The sequence below is a fragment of the Dryas octopetala genome, chromosome 7 (assembly GCF_963921425.1).
Source record: "Dryas octopetala chromosome 7, drDryOcto1.1, whole genome shotgun sequence".
In the NCBI taxonomy this organism is placed as follows: domain Eukaryota; kingdom Viridiplantae; phylum Streptophyta; class Magnoliopsida; order Rosales; family Rosaceae; genus Dryas; species Dryas octopetala.
In genome coordinates this window covers 17,905,244-17,920,243 of record NC_141372.1, presented here as the reverse complement: position 1 = coordinate 17,920,243, position 15,000 = coordinate 17,905,244, and the positions used below count along the sequence as shown (strand labels likewise).

Below are 15,000 nucleotides of genomic sequence, written 5' to 3'. Positions count from 1 at the left end.
GACATTCCACGCACAATGACAGGCCCCGAAGGTCGACAAACTCCATTGCACGCACAAGCACGACTAGGCAATCCGAGCAACAACTATCCACACACTGTGGGAGGGACGAGTGGAATCATCGATGCCAAGACTGCCACCGTCGACATTCCACGCTCAATGACAGGTCCCGAAGGTCGACAAACTCCATTGCACGCACAAGCACGACTAGGCAATCCGAGCAACAACTATCCACACACTGTGGGAGGGACGAGTGGAATCATCGATGCCAAGACCGCCACCGTCGATATTCCACGCGCAATGACAGGCCCCGAAGGTCGACAAACTCCATTGCACGCACAAGCACGACTAGGCAATCCGAGCAACAACCATCCACACACTGTGGGGCGACGAGTGGAATCATCCATGCCAAGACCACCGTCGTCGGCATGCACGCGCATTGGAAGGCACCCGAGTGCACCGTGCTCCTTTGCACGCACAAGCATGACTAGGCAATCCGAGCATAAACTATCCACTATTTCGAAGGCAACGATAGGGGGGGAGGGACCGGGGGGGGGGGGGGGGGGAGGGACACGACACAGGGTGTTGAATGTTTTCTTAGAACAAAATAAACAATTATCTCATTCTAAGTTTACTCGCAAGTGCACGAATCGCATCAGTAGCAAAGCGTACAAGCACGAGGTCGATCCCACAGGGAATGGTTAATATACAATAAATCAATGCAATTAATCACTAGAATAACTAAATGGGGGGTTTTGAAAAGATGGAACACACGCACACATCACCACACGCACACACACTTTATTCTATCTTGCAATGTTAAGTTTTCGGTTTCAAATCAGATAAGCATGCAATAACCATCCAAGGCTAATGACAGTTAATTTGAACACAACATATTAAAGTTTGACAGCTAAAAAGGTTTGGCTAGTTACTTTCTCGCCATTGTTCTCCTAATGCATAAACTAAGAGCTTCTTGGGCCTTCCTTAGCCAGTTAACCTACATGTTCCCTAGTTCAAGCTAAGGCAGCTGTTACCCATGCAGGAGTCATTAAGTTTTATGAGAACGTCAAACATGCACAACATATAAGCTTTGACTATTTCCTTATAGAGGTCGCCCAACCCCACTACCAAGAATAATCCCTTATTCCCTTGTTACTTGTGGTTTAGTGTCTTTGACTATTTCACAGCTAAACCTAACAGATAAACTAGATGCAATTACCCTAAGGTGGCCAGTCAAAGAATGCAAACAACTAGTGACGGGGGTTCTAATAGATAGTGGAAATTTAATACGCGCAAACATCAAACTAACAGACCAAGAGACGGATAAACGATTTGTTAGAACATGCAAATCCATTAATCGACCTACAACTAACATGCAAGATAGAATAACTAACCTACATAATTAAATAAAATAAATAAAAACAAAACAGCAACCAATAAAGAAAATCCCAATTCATGCTTGCTAACGGAAATCAGAAACGCAAATTAAACAAACTTAAAAACATAAACTAAACAACTAAATCAAATTGCATAAATTAAATGAAATCAGAACCATGCACTAAAAGAAATAAAGAGACAAACTAAATAAATCCAGCAAATTAATTAAATAGATTCAGAGGCACAATCCAACAATAAAAGAGGAAACTAGAACAAAAATCAAAAGAAGCAAGGGGAAGGGGCTGCGGCAAGACAAGGAAGAGAAGGCACCTTGCACAAGCAATTGGTTCACGGCTATGGTGAGCTAGGGCTTGCGGCTTAGGGGTGTCCTTCCTTGCAGCCACGCCACTCCTCTCTCTCTCTCTACCTTCGGCTAGCCCTCACAATAATACAATAAAAAGCTGAAACTAAAAACCTAGAACAGAAAAATAAAACTAGGAGAAGAGAAGAATTTCAGCTGGAGTGTAGGTGCCAAAAAAGTGATCTAGGGTTCTGAACGAAGGGGGTTTATATAGAAGAGCATTCCTTGAGAGGCAAAGAGGATAAAGCTTGCGGCTGCTAGGGTTTCCCTTTCCTAGTTGCTTGCGGCTTCAGCTAGGGCTAGCTGAACTAGGGCCTTGCGTGTTAGGCTTCTTCCTTTAGGCTTAAGTTGCTCACGCCTAGCCTAGCTAGGATCCCTCCTTTGCGCATGGGCTGGTAGTCTTGGGCTTTGGGCTTGCATGTTGGGCTCCAGTTGCTTGCACAAGATGGGCTAGGGTTTCACTCCATGGGCTTCCATCTTGGGCTTGTCACCTTGGGCTTGCGCATGGCCCCTTGGCTGCTAGGGTTTGCATGGCATGCATGCGCATGCATGGGCTGCCATCTTCCACCTTGCGCATGGCCTTTGGGCTGCTAGGGTTTGGGCCCATGCATGTGCATGCATGGCCCACTTGGTTCGGCATCCCTAGGGCCCATGGGCCCTCCACTTTTGACTTCCCATTTTGCCCCTCATTTCCATTTGAATTCAAATTCATTTCTTCCCTCCATTCATTTCCATGGATGTTCACCACCTTCTGGAAGCTTCTGGAACCTTGAAAAACATTTCCTGGTGCAACTAGGATTCCTTGAAAATGAGAGATTCCTTATCCATTTCGACTTCTCGTAATGACCATATTGCCGCTGGGGTCTCCTAGTGTCACTAGGACTCCTTTCCCTAGTTGGGTTAGGTTTCCTAGTTCAACCAGGATTTCCTGTTCGAATCAGGATTTCACATTTCTGGCTCCGCAATGATGGTTCTGGACTTGATGTTTCCTAGTGTGACTAGGAATCCTCATTCGACTAGGATTTCTGCACTTTTCCTGGTTTGACCAGGATTTCACTCGTTTTCCTGGTTTGACCAGGAAATGTCCCAAAATGGCTCCATTTGCTTCTTTTTCTCATTTCTGCTTCATTTGACCTGAAAACACAAAAATAAGACAAGAAACACAAAATAGCGAGTTCTGACACTCTAGGTTAAGGAATTAGTATCATAAAGTGATGCAAAATGCACACTCATCACACCCCCAAACTTAGATTTTGCTAGTCCTCGAGCAAATAAAAGAAAGAAAAGACTCAAGACTGACTCTAACATCCCAACAACTGAATTCATGCGCACAACCATTAATCACATAAGAAAGCAAGGCATATAAATTGTATTCTTCAAATTCTAATAACATTTCAAATAACATACCTCGCTCCTCTTTTGTCATATAGGCCATCCTTGACACAAATCCAAGTATTAGACAAACAAAACTAAATCAATACATACATAATAGATTCAACTCCAATCCTCACTATGGCATACTCTCAATGATAAACACTCAAGAATTGGGTTGATATGTGCACTCAAAAGTATATGTGAGAGGAAATATGTAACAAAAACAATTAGCTCACATATGTACATGAAATAAAGGCACATTTTAGAAAGAAATACTGATCTCATGAAAGGAATTCAAATGCTTGAAATAGAATCAATAACCATAGGCTCCCTTCTTAAATAGACTCCACATAAGTATAATACACACCTCTTGAGATCAGCTAGGGCTTTAATAGGGTTATAATGAAGGCTTAGGCTAGGATAGGGTATTGAAATGAAAAGGAACACAAAGGGCTAAATTCATGGAATTGTAAGCACCAATAGAACATTCTGAGGTACACTTTGCTTCTTTGCACTTCATAGCTTACTTTGAACTCTTTTTGCTCACTTTTTCTTTTGAAACCGTCCCATCTCTTTTCTTTGATTTCTTTTCTTTTCTTTTCCTTTTCTTTGGGTACGGCATACATACTTTTATGACACATTTTTGTACAAGCTATGCTTTTTCACTTCTTTTTCACCTCAATCAACATATAAACAACTTGCAATACCATAAAAAGGGATAAAACGGGTAAAAGGGGTGTAACACCCCCAAACTTAGGGTTTGGTATGGGGTAACAAAGAAAACGGCTTAAAAGGCTCAAAATGGGTAATTAAGGATAAAACATGTAATGGGTAGGCTTTCAGGCTATGGGGTACACAAACAGGGCCTAAATTCATTTCTCAAGAGTTATGCAAATACGACATGCTTTGTGTACACAAGAAAAGAGTTCTAGCTCATTGATTCAAGATTATGCATATTCCAAGCAAATGACCAAATGAAAGACAATGAGATCAAAACAACGACTTATATGACAATGATAGAATCAGAGTGGCGCGCAACACTCAAGAATTGAAGAACAGGGCTCAAAAGCTCACTTAGGTCATGCAAGTCTACTCTATTATGCATATAATCATTAGTAATGCTAATCACAACCTAAATTCATATCAACAAGGCCAAATGACATAGAATTGCAAGATATGTTATGGAACACTATTAGAATGAAAAGAACACCAAATATACACACAATACTAAAACATGCTTATAACAATCATGCACACTCAAATCAATTAGTTGGGGACTCAAAACGACCTGAAACAACCAAAATGACTCAAAAACTTTTTGTTTTTAAAACAATGTCGCACACTTCAAAAGAATCACATCCATCACTAAGGTGAATGAGATCTAATGAAAACGTGCATTTTGATGTGGGTTTTGACACCCTAAGTTTAAAAACAAAAGAAAAATTTTTTTTCCTAACCTAAAAACACCTAAAACACTAAAAACGAAATTTTTTTTCTTTTTTTTTCTCTAAAAACACTCAAAAACACTTAAAACATCCTAAACACTTGTTCTAACCTAAAAACACTAACAAATGACAATTGCCCTTCCCCCCACACTTAAATGATACATTGCCCTCAATGTATATGAAATAAATGCAAGAATGATCAATTTAAGCGAAACGGGCAATCGCAAATATCCAAAACCAAATAAACACACCAAAATGAAAAATTGTCTTATGAAGCGAAATAAAGAAACTGTTTACTTGCTTACGCAAGCATGGACACTCCAAGGGTAGGCGCGGCCTCCTTGGTCCTCGATGACTCCTCCTCCATTATTCGAAACAAAAAACTTGGGTTGCCTCCCAATAAGCGCTTGTTTTTCTGTCTTCAGCCTGACATTTCCATCTCCTTTACTTGCGTCCTTTCCTCTTCCTCTTTTTGCCATTGCTACTCTCGGCACTCCCTAGGAACGAACTGAAGAAGCTCTCCATCTCTGACTTCTCCTCTCCATAAAAAGTGATCTCCTCGTTTTCTGGCATCTCGGAAGTGAGCAAATACACCTCTTGCTTGGTGTAGTACCGAATCTTCATGGTACTCTCCAATGCTTTGTACTCCATGTTAGAGGTGCACAAAAATGGTCTCCCAAGAATAATAGAGACGTCGCCCGGAATTCTCGGCATATCTAGCACTATGAAATCAGAGGGGATTAGTAATTTACGACATTTAACCAAAACATCCACAAGCATACCACAAGCTTTTTGGACTGAAGAGTTGGCGAAGCGAATGTCCACATCAAACGGTTGCAAATCAGCCTCCTTAAATCCAAGCCTCTCGAACACAACCAGCGGCATGACATTGATAGCTGAGCCATTGTCAACTAAGGCATTGGCGATCTTATACTCCCCTATGCTGCATGGTATGACTAACGAGCCCGGATCCTTCTTCTTGCTTGGAAAAGATGCAAAGAGATAACCACAAATCTCCCTAGGAACGTTGTGACTATGCCCCTGCTCCTCAACCTTCTTCTCAATAGACTTCAACTCCCTCATGGTTGCTGGAAATTTGGTGATGTCGATGTCCGGAATGAGGGGAATCACACGTGTATCAGCTTTCTCCTCTATCATTTCTGGATCCTCCTCTTCCTCACTATCCATGATCTCAATCACCTCCTTAGTCTTGACCACTCTAACTCTTTTTCTTGGAGTAGTCCTCAAAATAGCATTCACGTGCTCCTCATTCTTCGGGTTGACGATGGGCTGACTTGGCAACTTCCCCTTCTCTCTCTGACCCAAAGTAGTGGCAATCTGACCCATTTGACTCTCCAAGTGTGCAATAGCCTTCGAATTGGCTTGCATCTGCTGCTCGGTACGGTTCACGAAGGCATTGGTGCTTTGGGCAAGGGAAGTGGTGCTTTGATCAATCTGAGCAATCTTGTCCTCCAAACTAGACCTCTCGGCATTAGGGTGCACATACGGCTTGTTGGTGCTCCCACTAGCTTGCTGTCCATTGTTGTTGCTCCACCTGAAATTCGGGTTGTTCTTCCATCCAGGGTTATAAGTGTTAGAAAATGGGTCATACGGCACCCTAGGATAGCTCCCAACCTGGTTCACTTGTTCCACGTCACCCCCTTGTCCTTGCGCACTCATCATCTTCTCTTGAGCCAAAGATAACTTCTGCACCACAGTCTTGATTTCCAGAATCTGTCCCTCCATGGTGTTCGGCACATCAACTACCTCATACAACCCTCTCTTTGGTCCTCCTCTTGCACGATTGGAATCCCATTGTTGAGAACTCAAAGAAAGCGACTCAAACAATTCTGTAGCCTCATCCTCCGTTTTTGACATGAATGCACCACCACATGCTGAATCCACCTTGGCTTGGTCTCTCTCCAACAATCCCTGATAAAAACAACAAATCACATACCAAGGAGATAGGTTATGGTGTGGGCAGCTAGTAAGTAACTCATTGAATCTGTCCCAAGTCTCATGGAATGGCTCGTCCGCCTTCTGCACAAATCCAAGGATCTCCTTCCGAATAGAATTCGTTTTGGAAATGGAATAGAACTTGTTCAAAAACTTGCTCGAAAGGTCATCCCATGTCGAAATGGAACCACTGGGCAGCGAATACAACCACCTCTTTGCCTTGTCCTTAAGCGCAAAAGGGAACATCCTCAAACGGTACTGATCGGCATTCAGGCCCCTCAATTGTGCGGCTTCACAAACCCCGGAAAACTCCTTCAAAAAGTGGATCGGATCCTCCCCATTCAGCCCATGGTAACTCGGCAACAAGTGAATCTGACCACTCTTGATTTCGAAATCAGTGGCTATGGTGGCATACCGAATGCACGATGGTTGAGTGGGCAGCGAAGGCGCTGAAAAGTGGCTCAGAGGCTGCGGCACCATCTCATTTGCTTCAGCCATGTCGACGCTCTCAGTCTCTTCACTACTCGAATCTGATGCACTAGGTTGCGGGCTGACTTGTGATGCACCTAAAGCTTCGTTCTTGAGCCTCTCCAACCTTGCAACAAGTTCAGGGTTCATAAAACACACCTAATCAAGAGAAAACACACAATCAGTAGAAAGAATGCATATAAAGGCATGGCATTTATTTAAAACTAAAAATTAACAAAAACTGAAATTTAGCTAATATAACCTAATTCTAATGACTAATTACACCAATTCATTGATATTAGACACCATTCCCCGGCAACGGCGCCAAAAACTTGTTGACTGTTTTCTTAGAACAAAATAAACAATTATCTCATTCTAAGTTTACTCGCAAGTGCACGAATCGCATCAGTAGCAAAGCGTACAAGCACGAGGTCGATCCCACAGGGAATGGTTAATATACAATAAATCAATGCAATTAATCACTAGAATAACTAAATGGGGGGTTTTGAAAAGATGGAACACACGCACACATCACCACACGCACACACACTTTATTCTATCTTGCAATGTTAAGTTTTCGGTTTCAAATCAGATAAGCATGCAATAACCATCCAAGGCTAATGACAGTTAATTTGAACACAACATATTAAAGTTTGACAGCTAAAAAGGTTTGGCTAGTTACTTTCTCGCCATTGTTCTCCTAATGCATAAACTAAGAGCTTCTTGGGCCTTCCTTAGCCAGTTAACCTACATGTTCCCTAGTTCAAGCTAAGGCAGCTGTTACCCATGCAGGAGTCATTAAGTTTTATGAGAACGTCAAACATGCACAACATATAAGCTTTGACTATTTCCTTATAGAGGTCGCCCAACCCCACTACCAAGAATAATCCCTTATTCCCTTGTTACTTGTGGTTTAGTGTCTTTGACTATTTCACAGCTAAACCTAACAGATAAACTAGATGCAATTACCCTAAGGTGGCCAGTCAAAGAATGCAAACAACTAGTGACGGGGGTTCTAATAGATAGTGGAAATTTAATACGCGCAAACATCAAACTAACAGACCAAGAGACGGATAAACGATTTGTTAGAACATGCAAATCCATTAATCGACCTACAACTAACATGCAAGATAGAATAACTAACCTACATAATTAAATAAAATAAATAAAAACAAAACAGCAACCAATAAAGAAAATCCCAATTCATGCTTGCTAACGGAAATCAGAAACGCAAATTAAACAAACTTAAAAACATAAACTAAACAACTAAATCAAATTGCATAAATTAAATGAAATCAGAACCATGCACTAAAAGAAATAAAGAGACAAACTAAATAAATCCAGCAAATTAATTAAATAGATTCAGAGGCACAATCCAACAATAAAAGAGGAAACTAGAACAAAAATCAAAAGAAGCAAGGGGAAGGGGCTGCGGCAAGACAAGGAAGAGAAGGCACCTTGCACAAGCAATTGGTTCACGGCTATGGTGAGCTAGGGCTTGCGGCTTAGGGGTGTCCTTCCTTGCAGCCACGCCACTCCTCTCTCTCTCTCTACCTTCGGCTAGCCCTCACAATAATACAATAAAAAGCTGAAACTAAAAACCTAGAACAGAAAAATAAAACTAGGAGAAGAGAAGAATTTCAGCTGGAGTGTAGGTGCCAAAAAAGTGATCTAGGGTTCTGAACGAAGGGGGTTTATATAGAAGAGCATTCCTTGAGAGGCAAGGAGGATAAAGCTTGCGGCTGCTATGGTTTCCCTTTCCTAGTTGCTTGCGGCTTCAGCTAGGGCTAGCTGAATTAGGGCCTTGCGTGTTAGGCTTCTTCCTTTAGGCTTAAGTTGCTCACGCCTAGCCTAGCTAGGATCCCTCCTTTGCGCATGGGCTAGTAGTCTTGGGCTTTGGGCTTGCATGTTGGGCTCCAGTTGCTTGCACAAGATGGGCTAGGGTTTCACTCCATGGGCTTCCATCTTGGGCTTGTCACCTTGGGCTTGCGCATGGCCCCTTGGCTGCTAGGGTTTGCATGGCATGCATGCGCATGCATGGGCTGCCATCTTCCTCCTTGCGCATGGCCTTTGGGCTGCTAGGGTTTGGGCCCATGCATGTGCATGCATGGCCCACTTGGTTCGGCATCCCTAGGGCCCATGGGCCCTCCACTTTTGACTTCCCATTTTGCCCCTCATTTCCATTTGAATTCAAATTCATTTCTTCCCTCCATTCATTTCCATGGATGTTCACCACCTTCTGGAAGCTTCTGGAACCTTGAAAAACATTTCCTGGTGCAACTAGGATTCCTTGAAAATGAGAGATTCCTTATCCATTTCGACTTCTCGTAATGACCATATTGCCGCTGGGGTCTCCTAGTGTCACTAGGACTCCTTTCCCTAGTTGGGTTAGGTTTCCTAGTTCAACCAGGATTTCCTGTTCGAATCAGGATTTCACATTTCTGGCTCCGCAATGATGGTTCTGGACTTGATGTTTCCTAGTGTGACTAGGAATCCTCATTCGACTAGGATTTCTGCACTTTTCCTGGTTTGACCAGGATTTCACTCGTTTTCCTGGTTTGACCAGGAAATGTCCCAAAATGGCTCCATTTGCTTCTTTTTCTCATTTCTGCTTCATTTGACCTGAAAACACAAAAATAAGACAAGAAACACAAAATAGCGAGTTCTAACACTCTAGGTTAAGGAATTAGTATCATAAAGTGATGCAAAATGCACACTCATCACAGGGTGGAATCATCGATGCTAAGATCACCATGTCGGCATGCACACGCAATGGAAAGTCCCAAAGGTCGACATGATCCATTGCACACACATACAAACATGAAAAACCGAGCAACGATGATTCCACCCTCCGTGGGCCGACAAGCGGGAAAAATCGATGCCAAGACCCCCTTCATCGGCATGCACATGCATTGGAAGGCCTCCCGAAGGCGCCGTGATCCGTTGCACACACTAGCATGGCAAAGAAAATCCGAGCAGCAACCATCCCCCTCGCCGGCCCACGTTGAGGGGACGGATGGAATCATCGATGCCAAGACCACGTTGTCGGCATTTGCACATGCATTGGAAGGCCACCCGAAGGCACCGTGCTCCGTTGCACACACAAACTAGACTAAGAAATCCAAGCAGCAACTATCCACCTCCGCGCCCCCTCGTCGCCGGAAATGTCGCCGGCGACCACCGCGAGCGGCGGCATCTCCGGCGGCATGGCCGGCGACACCCCTCCGCCCACACGCCACACACCCATAAGGTTCCGAGGCAACATAGCATAGGGTGTGCAGCGTGTGGGGGGCAAGGGAGGGGAATGCCAACTGGCCCTCAGCAAAACTGAGGTAGTATGCACCCCCTTATAGAGCATTTTATGCCTTTCCTCTAAGAGCAGGAGGGAACATCAACATGCGCGAGGAGTCATAATGGGCCATAAAAAAATAAATACATGGAATCTTTGGGAGATTTTTTGCATGCATGCTAAGAAAAATACAATCTACAATCGAAAAAAGTTTCAAAATTTTTTGGGCACCGGAAATATTTTATTTTATTTTTTGAAGTCGGAAAATAGGAAAAATCATTAAAAAAAATCCGGGAAGCGAAAACCCGTTCCGTCACTTGGAGTAGGTTCTAAATAATGCAAATGAATTATGGTGAGCTTATTGTGCGAGGAAATTTCGATAAAAATGGGTCGTGGCATGGTTTGAGTGAAAATGTGCATAGGTGTGGCATGTTGTGTGCATGGTGGCATGCAAAGTGGCCAAAAATGAAAGTGCTCCGACGACCGATCCGCCACTTGGGTCACCTTCCAAATACCATAACTAGGCTATGGTGAGCTTATTGTGCGAGAAAATTTCGATAAAAATGGGTCGTGGTGTTAGGGGTTGCTTTTGTATTGCCACAACCAAGCTTGTCCAAGGTCATTAGTCAAGCCTTTGGCCGCTTGCTTGTGTGCAAGGGTATTTTAGTAATTAGAAAAATAGTTAATTTTCTTTTTGGAGGAATTATGACTCCTCGTACATTTTGATGTTTCCTGGTGTAATCTTGAAAATGGCTCAGAATGCTCTTTACAGGGGGGTGACTAGTCGGTGTAATGCTGGGCTAGCTCACTAGCATAGGTAAGAGCATGCACATGAGCCCCTGTACTCTCTTGCCATCAATATAAGAAGCATATTCATTCAATCATCTGTTGCACTGTGAGCCTTTCCTTTTGTTTCGTTGTGTGATTGTTAGTTGTTGCTTGCTTGTTGCTTGCTTGGTGCTTGCACAAGTCTAATTTATCGTGTGGATCTTTGCCTTTCGAGGTACTTACTTGGCTGACTTGCTACCCAGGAGAAGGTTAGCAAGTGCCGCACGGTCCGTCTTACGCTGTGAAAGGCCGGCCCGTGACAATTGGTATCAGAGCATGGTTACCTAGCAATCGGAAACAATGTCCCGAATGACGAATGCGCAACATTTTGATTGGATTGATGATCGATTGGGAGAGCTTGCAGGACTCCCAGATAGCTTTGCTGAGCTTTCTGCTGAGGTACAAAGCTATAATCTACCCGAGCTTGTGGGCAAGGTCGGAACGCTAGAAGATTTGTCGGACAGGGTAGTAGCTTTGGAGAAGGGAAAGAGTTCCATATGTGCAGCAAGCTCGATTGCCGTCGGCCCGATGGGTGTTACGATTCAGGGTCTTTCGAAAGCTATTAATGAGCTGACGGAAGATTTCCAAGCCGCGATTGGAGCAATCAGAATGGAGCTTGGAGAAATGAACAACAAGCTCAACCTCACCATGCGAGCAGTGGGGAACCAACCCACAGCCTTGCCAGGGGCAGACCACCGAAGAGTGAAGGTGCCTGAACCCCAAGCCTACGGGGGGGCAAGAGATGCTAAAGAACTCGAGAATTTTCTATTTGACATGGAGCAATACTTTCGAGCAGTGCAAACGGACTCGGAAGAGAGCAAAGTGAGCATGGCCACAATGTATCTTACTGGCGATGCAAAACTGTGGTGGAGAACCAAGTATGAAGACGTTCAAAATGGGAGGTGCACAATAAACACATGGGAAGAGTTGCGGAAAGAGCTCAGGACCCAATTCTTCCCCGAAAACGTTGAATACATCGCTCGCCGACAACTGAGAGAGCTCAAACAAACTGGCACAGTCAGGGACTATGTGAAGAAGTTTGCAGCCCTGATGTTGGATATTCGAGACATGTCCGAGAAAGATAAGCTCTTTTACTTCCTTGAAGGACTAAAACCGTGGGCCAGGACAGAGCTCCAAAGACAAAGAATCCAAGATTTGGCCTCTGCTCAAACTGCTGCTGAACGCTTGACGGACTACACTTTTGATGATTCCTCTGGCAGGAGGAATCAAAGCTTCACCAGTGGGAACAACAACAAGTCCCTCAAGCCTAACCAAAGTAAAAGTGGGGGAGCAGAGACAAGAAACTCAAACTCAGGAGGGATCGAAAGAAGAAACTCGAATCTTTGAGATACAGGCCAATCCCGACCGCAGAATTCGACTGGCTTCAAACCCAGACCACTCGCATGCTTTTTATGTAATGGACCACATAGAGTGGTCGAATGTCCTCACAAATCTGCATTAAATGCTTTACAAGCTTCTATTAATTCGCAGGAAACAGGTGAGGAGCAAGAACAGGAGGTGGAGCCTGGCCACATGGGAGCTTTGAGATTCTTGGGGGCCATGAAGAAGCAGATGGGCAATTCCCAAAAGACCTCAGACAAAGGCCTCATGTTCGTGGAGGCAACAATAAATGGCAAAGCCGCTCGAAGCGTGATGGTTGACACAGGTGCCACCCACAACTTCATTTCTACAGGTGAAGCCCAGAGGTTGGGTCTAAAGCTTGAGAAGGACGTCGGGCGTATGAAAGCCGTGAATTCCGAAGCCTTGCCAACAACCGGCGTGGCCAAAAAGGTGCACATTAAGCTCGGGTCGTGGGAAGGAGAAACGGACCTCGTGGCTGTGCAAATGGATGATTTTGATGTTATCTTGGGGATGGAGTTCCTCCTAGAAACGAAGGCCATTCCCATCCCAGCCGCTCACAACTTACTAATTATGGGTGAACAACCGAGCGTGGTCCCTGCCAAGATAAAGAAGCCTAGTGAGCCCCGTTTCTTATCAGCTATACAATTCAAAAAGGGAGTGAAGCGCCATGAGCCATCTTATGTGTTGGTCCCTATAGTGAAGGATGAGATGAAAGGGGAGCCTGTCCCGCCGAAGATTGAGGAAGTCCTGAAGACCTACGAAGATGTGATGCCCAATGAACTTCCGAAGTCTCTACCACCAAGAAGGAGTATAGACCATCAGATTGAGCTCCTCCCTGGGGTAAGACCACCGGCTAAAGCACCATACCGAATGGCCCCTCCCGAGTTAGCCGAGTTACGAAGACAGTTGGATGAGCTACTCAACGCCGGGTTTATTAGGCCCTCAAAGGCCCCATTCGGAGCACCTGTCCTATTCCAGAAAAAACATGACGGGAGTCTTAGGTTATGTGTCGACTACCGAGCTCTCAACAAGGTCACGGTGCGCAACAAGTATCCCATTCCCTTAATTACCGACTTATTTGATCAATTGAGCAGTGCCAAGTTCTTCACCAAGCTGGACCTTAGGTCGGGTTACTACCAAGTACGCATTGCTGAAGGGGATGAACCGAAGACTACATGTGTCACCCGCTATGGAGCTTTCGAATTTATGGTAATGCCGTTTGGGTTGACAAATGCACCAGCCACCTTTTGCACGCTCATGAACCAGGTTTTCCACGAGTTTTTAGAAAAGTTTGTGGTGGTCTACCTCGACGACATTGTTGTCTATAGCTCCTCACTGGAAGAACACCAAAAGCATTTGAGGCAAGTGTTTCAGAAGTTGCGGGACATCAGCTATTTGTGAAAAGGGAGAAATGCTCGTTCGCCCAAGTGAGCATCAAATTCCTTGGTCACATAATTGAGCGAGGTCGTATCAGGATGGACATGGAGAAAGTAAGGGCTATCAGAGATTGGCCAACTCCCTGTAATGTGAAGGAACTCCGATCCTTCCTTGGGTTGTCCAACTATTATCGGCGTTTCGTGGAGGGTTACTCAAGGAGGACCACTCCCCTTACCGAGTTACTGAAGAAAGGGAAAACTTGGAATTGGGAAGATAAATGCCAGAGGGCATTTGAAGACATAAAGGGGACGATGATGAACGATCCAGTCTTGGCTCTTCCGGACCTGACAAAACCCTTCGAGGTGCAAACAGATGCCTCAGATTTTGCTCTTGGAGGGGTTCTCTTACAAGAAGGTCATCCGGTTGCCTATGAGAGTCACAAATTAGCTGAAGCTGAGAGGAAGTACACGGCCCAAGAGAAGGAGCTTTTAGCAGTGATACATTGCCTGAGAACATGGAGGCATTACCTACTAGGATCCAAGTTTATTGTGAAAACAGACAACTCGGCGGTCAGTCATTTCTTGTCACAGCCTAAGCTGACGCCCAAACAAGCCCGATGGCAGGAATTTCTTGCAGAATTTGACTTGCTGCATTGTCAGGTAGCACAGTGGCTACAACTGTGCGGGAGCGCATAAGAGAAAGTTTGGGCAAAGATTCTATAGCTCAATCCATCATGAAACTTGCTAATGAAGGAAACACCCGCCGGTTCTGGGTCGAAGACCAGTTATTGTGGACGAAGGGAGGAAGGTTGTTCGTTCCGAAGGCAGATGGGTTGCGGAGGATGCTATTGCGGGAATGCCACGACACCTTGTGGGCTGGGCACCCAGGTTGGCAGAGAACACATGCTCTTTTGAAGCAAAGATACTACTGGCCTCAGATGCGTGATGACGTCGTGGAATACACCAAGACCTGCCTCACTTGCCAGCAAGACAAAGTGGAGAGACAGAAAACTCCGGGGTTGCTTGAGCCGCTTTCAATCCCCACCCGACCTTGGGAAAGTGTCTCCCTAGACTTTATTACAAGCCTACCGAAGGTTAAAAACCTCAGTAGCATCTTAGTGGTCGTGGAAAGGTACTCAAAATATGCAACCTTTATCCCAACTTCGA

The 15,000-nt window shown here is 44.6% G+C and overlaps 1 protein-coding gene across 1 annotated transcript; it reads left to right on the top strand.

The window, feature by feature from the left end:
• Window positions 1–11,404: 11,404 nt before the first annotated feature.
• LOC147280176 (uncharacterized) lies at window positions 11,405–13,858 on the top strand. The gene is made up of 2 exons (XM_086252148.1): window positions 11,405–12,371; window positions 12,594–13,858. Exons 1-2 carry the CDS (start codon window positions 11,405–11,407, stop codon window positions 13,856–13,858), a joined length of 2,232 nt encoding a protein of 743 aa, XP_086108274.1.
• Window positions 13,859–15,000: the final 1,142 nt, after the last annotated feature.

Excerpts from the sequence above, each read along its gene's own strand:
- LOC147280176 (XM_086252148.1), top strand. The coding sequence starts at position 11,405 with ATGACGAATGCGCAACATTTTGATTGGATTGATGATCGATTGGGAGAG. Across the intron at positions 12,372-12,593 it reads GTCCCTCAAGCCTAACCAAA|GTGAGGAGCAAGAACAGGAG; the intron begins GTAAAAGTGGGG and ends CGCAGGAAACAG.